This window comes from Musca domestica, unplaced genomic scaffold (genome assembly GCF_030504385.1).
Source record: "Musca domestica strain aabys unplaced genomic scaffold, Musca_domestica.polishedcontigs.V.1.1 131, whole genome shotgun sequence".
Lineage (NCBI taxonomy): Eukaryota > Metazoa > Arthropoda > Insecta > Diptera > Muscidae > Musca > Musca domestica.
In genome coordinates this window covers 510,180-518,288 of record NW_026712174.1, presented here as the reverse complement: position 1 = coordinate 518,288, position 8,109 = coordinate 510,180, and the positions used below count along the sequence as shown (strand labels likewise).

Sequence of the window (8,109 nt, the reverse complement as noted above, 5' to 3'; positions counted from 1 at the left end):
ATGGCTAGGCATATTTTGTGACATTTCATAAAGGGATTACAGAGCCGCACTAAAATCCTGCCGCCGTTTTCCATTAGAATATGACATTAATATGCCTAGTCATGACTACAAGCTTTTTATGTACTTAAACTCTGCCGTTGGAATTGTGAGTGAGATTAACTTAAGTATTGAAGACAAGACAAACGAAAGACAAACAATTCCTTTTTTCAGGGGTCAATTATCATTATTCTGGTTATAGTTATTGTATTAAATATTTGGTATTATCCTATGTATGTATGTATGTTAATCGTTTTAAACGAAACAAGCGTAAATGCGATTGGACAAGGCTAAATCATTGTAATTTTGAAATTAAAACAAAAGACATTTCGAAGAAATCTATACAAAAACAAAATATAAAATCAAATTTCTTTAAATTACATATTTTTCTGTTTTTGTGTTTCAAGCAAACAATGAACTTACAATTTACGAAAACAACAAATTTACAAAGTTATTTTTTCTCACAGCTATAATTATTATTATTATTGTTATTAAAACAAACAAAAAAGTAATGAATATCATCTAAAGTATAATGTTAGTACATTGTTTATAACTATTCCTAGTGTTATTTTACCAATAGCATCAAAATGTGGGTTTTCGTGTGGGGGGGGGGATATACATTAGTGTTATGTTTATGTTTAGAAGCCGATTTGAGGGAAGGGGGAGCGTTTGGGAACATCGACAGCATTTTGTTTGTAGTTTTGTTAAGTAAACTTATGGACATACATAGGTTGTTTGTTGCTTTCAATAGTTATGATGAAATATCCATACTTGCTTCTATTTGGCATCTAAAATAAGAACCCAATTCTTGCGTTTTTTTTCTTCGCATTTTTGTTAAAAAAAGACTTAACCTAATCTCATGTAGTTGAATTTCTAGTAGGTTTCTCTTGTGACGTCACATGTGTTAATAGTATTATTTTGGTTTTTGTTGTTGTTTTTATATTAAGGTTACATACATGTAAAGTTGTGTGTGTTTTTAACAAAACAAAAGTAAAATATAGAAAAGAAAATTGTGTATGTGTATATGTTATAGCTAGTATTAAGGGTTCCCCCGGACAGAGAGAGATAGAGTTCTGCTGCTTGTTAAGCGATGACCGCCGGCTGCTTACATCGAGGAACCCAATTTGAGGAGTCGATCTGAGTGTTTGACCCTTAAATGTGAACGCAGAGTGTCAATGCGGCTGTATGTGGCCGGACAATAGGGACAATTGGAGCGCTGGGCTGTGTGGGAATGGAAATGATGCCAGCGATTTGTCACCTCTTTGCCGCACGAGCGACAGCGCCACATGGTGCCTGGATCACGGGACGGCGTGAACATATTGTGATACGACATCTGATGGTGCATATTGTGTCCTGAACTTCCCATATTTCCTGTAGCCGAGCCAAGGGTATGCAGTTGATTTAGACTTTGATGGTGTGCCTGGTCGTTCTGATGGTGTCCGCCATTGGCGCCTCGCATAATATTCTCCAGAAGATATTCATTTTTGATAGCTGCATCAAATTGTAGGCCATACGTCGCTGCCGGATGTGGTGGAGGGGAGTCGGACAAAGATGAGGCCCTCGAGAATGACGATCTTCGAAAAGAGGTTCTTGACATACGTCCTCGGGGTGCTGTAACCAATGAAAAAAGAGAACACACACCACACAGGGGGGAAAAGTTGGTCAGCCCAGAGAAATAAATATAGTGAAAATAGGTCTTATGTTTAATTTTTTTAACTAGTTAGGTATTTATATTATTATGTGTATAATAGTTGTTGTTGTAACATATTTTTTGTCTGTACTTTTAGTTGTTTCCGCTATACGTGTATAATTGATAAAGATAGTGAAAACAAAATCTAACCAACAAAAAACATAAACTAAAAGATTTCAAATGCCACAAGATCGACAAAAACAACTTGTTATTAAAATAACATTGAAAAAAAATTATCTAAAATAAAATAATATAACTAAATAAAAACTAAGTATTAGCTTATAAAGCAGATTCGAAGCTATTTACGTGTATATTATAAAAATACGCAATAATTCATAGAAAATTATATGTTTGTATGTATAAATAGGTAGGTAGATGGGTAGGTAGGTAGGGAGAGAGAAAAAGAGAGTGTATGTGTGTGAGATAGAAAAAAGGGCACTTAGAATAAGAAAGAGAAAGACAGAAATTGTGTAGTCAAAATATGGAAAATAGAACTTAAAAAAAAAAACAACAAAACTCTGTATCTATATAAAAAATACAATTTTTGGAAAACTTTCAATTAACTCAAGACTTATTTTAAAATAATTTCTGAAATGTAAATAACAACTTTGTTTCCAAAATCCCTCAACCTTATCGGATATAAAGCGATATTCTCAAGCACGTTAAAGCCTATTTTCTACAAACTTTTTTTGTATTATTTTTCACAATGACTCTCAGCCTTTTCACAGTACAATCCAATTTTTCAATAAAAATTATTAAAATTAACTATAAAAAGGTTATCAAACTAGATATGGCATAATTATAGAGGAAAGTCTCGTGTTGCAAAATCCGCAGTAGTTGGCACCGTCATCCACCTTTTCTTCTTTTATTTTTGAAGGTCAGACACATCAAGTTGACACATTTCAAAACACATACGAAACTATTTCAGATATCAATGCATCCTTAGTAATTAAAAAAGAAACTAACAATTGTTTAATTGCAATTTATTTACATTTTTTAATAATTTCAAGGGAAAGAATTCACTTTGTTGTAATAATTGTAAAAAAAAATAAATATCTTACTTTCTTAGATTATAGAAATGCAGAAATGCTAGAAATGGATTTTTAAAGCTCGAATTCAATTATTTTGATGCAACATAGATCTGTCTTGATATATTTTCTTTCGTAAACTCAATTTTGGAAAAACTATATTTTTTCTTTTTGCATAAATAACTTTCTTAAGTGGATGATTTAAATTCGTAAATACAGAATTTTCAAAAAAAACTGATATTTGCACAAGATAAATATTTATAATTATGCCATGCCAAATACACACCGTGGCTATAACAAGTTGCCTTTTTTAAAATTGAGATTTAAAGCCATCGACTTTATAAGTTTTAAGGATAAAACAACAAACTATTGAAACTGCTTTGAGAGAACTAATTATTAAGCGAGTTGAAAGTAGTAAAACATTGTAGAAGTCTGATACTCTGGGTCACATCTGTATCATTCTTCGAAATTTTGCAGATAAACTCAGAAAAAATGAAATAAATAAATTAAGATTTTTACTCATAATGATTTTTGTTAAATTTAACAATTGATATGAGCTTTTGGCCCTGAAAGTGTGGACAAATAGTTCTACAATTTATAAATATTCCAAATTTTGGATTCTTCAAAACTATAATTTAATATTTTTCTCACATTTTAAAATACATTTCAGAAAATCTAAATTGAGAACAAACTGAGACCACCTACAGGGTGAGATGAAAACACCAAAGGTGACCAATTCGACCAAATCTAAACTTATTATAAAATTTGATGCTATTTCCTACATTTTCTACTTTCATTCAATAAAATTTAAAAAAATGTAAAAATTATGGCGTTTGACTTATTGCAGTTTTTTTTTATCTCACCCTGTATAAAGGTTAATCAAACTCTATTACAATCCTTCAGTGTAAATACATGTGCTAGTAGTTGGGACTTAAGGAGTTGAAGCCGAATATTTTCAAAACGTATTTGCATACAATGGAATCACTTTGCAGTACTCATTCATTACTTACATTCCGTCGTGCAACGTATTTATTTATAATAAAATCTGTTTAATTATTTTTTGTTAACAGTTAAGGTGGGAGAGCAATTTGAACGACATGCACGGTATGCCACCACACGTAATTGTGTTATTCGATTTTTAATGAAAATTTAAGAAAGTCATGGCTCGTTTATTTTGGCCTTCCATCTTTACTGTTAATAGGACAAACAATATTTAAGAAAAATCATAGGAAAAATGCCTCCGTTCATATTTTTATGTAAGTTATCTTCTATATAGGTGCCTGTGTGTGTAATACTTAATTCAAAACTTTGCTGATAGATTCGCGAATTAGTTATGCCCGCTCAATGGCATAGCTAATATATAGAGATTGCATGTATTAGTCACAATAAATATATTTGTGTTCTATATATGTATGTATAGGTATGCATGTGTATGTAATGGAGCCGTAAATATGAAACATAAAATTTTTTACAATATGTTCGCACATAGTCGCATGTCGGGTCCGTTTAAGAGTCGAATTCTAATTTTCAAAAAGTTTTCAATTTTGGGTGTAACATATGTGCGAAACTCACTAACATTATACATACAATAAAAATAAATAGGTATATTATAAATTAAATAAATAATGTGTGTGTGTTTGTATATGCTTACCATTTAAACAATTTGTATTGTATGTACTTACTCTAAACAAATAAAATTGAAATAAGATTAAAACAAAATAATTAAGAGAAGTAACAAAGAAAAAACAAATAAAATTACAGGAAATTGGGCCGAGATTAATATTCTTTTTTTGTGTTAAAAATTCAATTGGTATTTCAATATTTTATTTGGGAATTTGTTGAATGGATGACAACGACGATAGTAACCTCATGTTGGAAGCACAATTATCGAGAATCAAAGAGCGACCGCCTAATGCCTGTCGTAATGTTTCAACCAATAAATTGAAGAGAGACAGACAGAGAGAGAGAGAGAGTGAGAGTGAGCAAGAGCGAATAAATAGACCAGAGGAGTAACATCTTTCATTTTTTTGATTTATTTCCAAGAGATAAATTCATTTATTTTACTTTTGCTGTTGTTGTTGATATTTTCATAAATATTTCATCGTGTGTGTGTGTATATATTTGTGTAAAATTGTTTATTTTCATTTCTGAAACTGTTTTTTTATTTTCTTTTCAATTAAAGTATTTTGAGAACATTTTCTGGACGTTACTTAAGTTTTAGTTCTGTCTGGGTTTTGGTTTTTCCTTGAATTCATACCACCAGGTTGGCAGGCACAGCTTTTGTTGCCTTGCTGCTGTATCTGTGAATAACAAATGCTCGCATGTTTTGTTGGTTGCTAGTAATTTAATTTTTTTATTTCTTTACATATTTTGTGATTTTGTTTTCGCTTTTCGTTTTTTTTTTTTTCAGGGTTTAATTTCAAATGTGAAAATAACTTATTGGTAATTCATTAATAGTTTTTCGTATAAATAAAACCTTAACTATGTTTATAAAAAAATAATAATTTCAGTATAGTTTTATGTTATAAAAAAATTATATAAATTAATAACAGTACAAAAAGTTATTTATGCCATTTTTGTTGTTGTTGTTAAAAATGAAATAAAAAAATTAATATTTAGCTTAAAATATTGTTTTTGTTTTCGTATTAATGCATTAATTATAAATGTGTTTACTGTTAATAACAAAACATTGTGTTGCCTTTTGCAATAGATTAGAGAAGAGAGAGGTTTTGGCGTGTGCCTCCTTAAGCTTCCTCTTGTATGTATCTGTAATTTGAGTGTGTGTTTGTGTAGGTTTGTGAAAAAAGTTTTTTATTTTTATTTCATTAAAATCAGGTATTAAAAGTCTTGTTTGGCAAGTATAAATGTAAATGTTTACTAAATTAGAAATAGAAAAACAAAAAAAAATAAAAATAATATTTACACACATTTATCATTATCGAAAAGGAAAATCAACTCAAGTCCCCGTTTTATAAATATGATTATTATTTCATCTGCCACTTAGGGCTTCCAGTTCATTTTGCATTTATGACAATAGATACGTGCATGTAAATTTTGTAATTGTAGTTGTATTCTGTTGTTGTTATCTTAGTAGCTAAATGAAAGATAAAAAAAATTGCACAAATTTTGTGTTATTCATTACAACAGACACGTTGAGAAGTGAAACAAATAGTTCAACAGTTTAGTAATTAATAAAAATGAAGAGGCAATCAATTTCTTCGATTTCTTTTTTTTGTACAAATAACAATAAAAAATACAATTAAATAATAGTAAAATAATTTATCTGTTTGTTTGTTTTTTTTTCTTTCTCTTGAAGGTTTGTTTCTGTTCCTATAGGCTGATATTATTTCAAAAAGAAAACTAGTTTTTTTATTGCACTACGTTTTGTTTCCACAACATTTGTTCACTTGCCTGTCTGACATTGTTGTACATCCAGCTGGACACTGGCTGTTCATGTGTAGCTAATTACATATTCTTCTGCTTCTTTGTCATCTCTTTTATACTATTTCCATCGTCTTAGTCAGTGTATTCTTGTTCTGGTTATTTGGATTTAGCACCTTGATTTCATTGTTTCTAACAATTTTTTTTTGTCACTACATTTTTTGTTTACCATAATTATCACATTCGTCTTCTTCTTCTTCTTCTTTTTCTTCAAATTGAATAGGAAAACACGAAATAAAGTCTGTTGTTTATTTCGAGTTTTCATTCATTGTTGTGCACAAATAATTATTAGTTTTGTTTTTAGTTTAATATATATGTATATGTGTGTATATAGAACTACTAAAACGGTAGCTTAAAAGTCTAACAATCAATTATTTATTTTTTTGTTTAGTTTTGTTTTCTTTTGTATGTTTGTAAACTAAAAAGACATCTATAACGTATATTGATTAGTAATAAAATATATAATATGTATACATATATATTTTTAGTTTTTTTGTGGAAATATGTATTACACCTCACTACTTAGGATTAAGTTCTGGCATAGATTGTATGCAAGTGAAGGAGGCGGATTTTTGTAGGTAATCATAAAATGGCAATCTAGTTTGTCGCAATTTGGCAATGTCGGACGGAAGACAATCCAAAGTTGAAGGGAGGGGTGATGGTGTCATAGACTTTTCTCTGAACAAACCGTCGATGCGAAAAAACCGCGATTTTATCTACTACACTGGGCTGCGGGGGGTGGGAGAGATTCAAGAATTTGGCAATAAAACAACGAATTGTGCATAATTGCAAACATTTCCAACAAAAAAGGTCAAAATATATTTTCAAATGGTACAAAAGAAAAACATACTAATTATTCTTGTACAGAGTGAGATGGAAAACTGCAACCACAAGTGGCAATCGTTTAGAGCACTCCAGCATTTAAATGTAAATATATCTTTTGTGTCTTATACCATCGCTCGTGTCCGTGATACTGGTAGCACTAGGAAGTGGACGGAAGAAAACAGCAACATCAGCAGAAATGGTTCGAAAAGTAAAGAAGCAAGCGCTTCACAGTGGCCGAAAATTGGCTCGTGGGCTGATCATATCGCAATATTCCATTCGGCAACATTGAAAAATGAGTTCGGGGTAAAGCCATTGAAATTCCAAAATGTGCAAGAACTTACACCGCAACAGAAAGAAAATAGACACAAAAGAGCTAAAGAGTTGCTTCGCTGGTCGAAAGTGGTGAACTGCCGAATTTGGTTTTCCTCCGATGATACACATTCGTTGTCCAGCAGTTTTTAACAAACAAAATGATCGTGTTTACCTGCTAAAGAGGTCAGCGAAAATATGCAGAGCTCAAGCGCCAGCCATGGTGATGATGTGTGCCGCCTAAACAGCCGATGGTCGCTCTCCGCTCGTATAATCGACCATGGCATCAGAATAAATGTCGATATTATCACGAGAAATATTATGGAGGGTGTATTAAAGCCTGGGCATTAAAACATTTTGGCCGAAGACCTTTTACATTCAACAGGACTCAGCACCATCGCACTCAGCACGCGCCACCCAAGAATGCTTACAAATGAGGTTCATCGCTTCATTTCCAGCGCACAACGGCCACCAAAATCTCCGGATACCAAACCGTTGGACTATTATGTCCTGGAGTATTTGGAAAAGCAAGGTTGGCACTAAGTGTCAATCACCTCAAGCAAGCGCTTCTCCCGAGAATGGGTCAAAATACCGTAGAGCATCATTCGGGCCGCGTTGTGGCGGTTTCATTAGCCATTTGAAGTCCATAATTCGTGCCAAAGAGGACTAATTTCGAAAAAATCTAAACTTGTTTTAAAATTTGATGTTATTTCCCACATTTTTTGCTTTCATTCATGAAATTAAAAAAAAAATGTAAAGTTTATGGCGTTTGCCTTTGTT

The 8,109-nt window shown here is 31.6% G+C and overlaps 1 protein-coding gene across 1 annotated transcript; it reads right to left on the bottom strand.

The window, feature by feature from the left end:
- Positions 1-215: 215 nt before the first annotated feature.
- Positions 216-4,682, bottom strand: LOC131800913 (sex determination protein fruitless-like). The gene is made up of 2 exons (XM_059118778.1): positions 4,437-4,682; positions 216-1,647 (listed from the first exon to the last, which is right to left on the bottom strand). Exon 2 carries the CDS (start codon positions 1,631-1,633, stop codon positions 1,142-1,144), a length of 492 nt encoding a protein of 163 aa, XP_058974761.1. The 5' UTR covers positions 1,634-1,647; positions 4,437-4,682; the 3' UTR covers positions 216-1,141.
- Between the last annotated feature and the right edge of the window lie 3,427 nt (positions 4,683-8,109).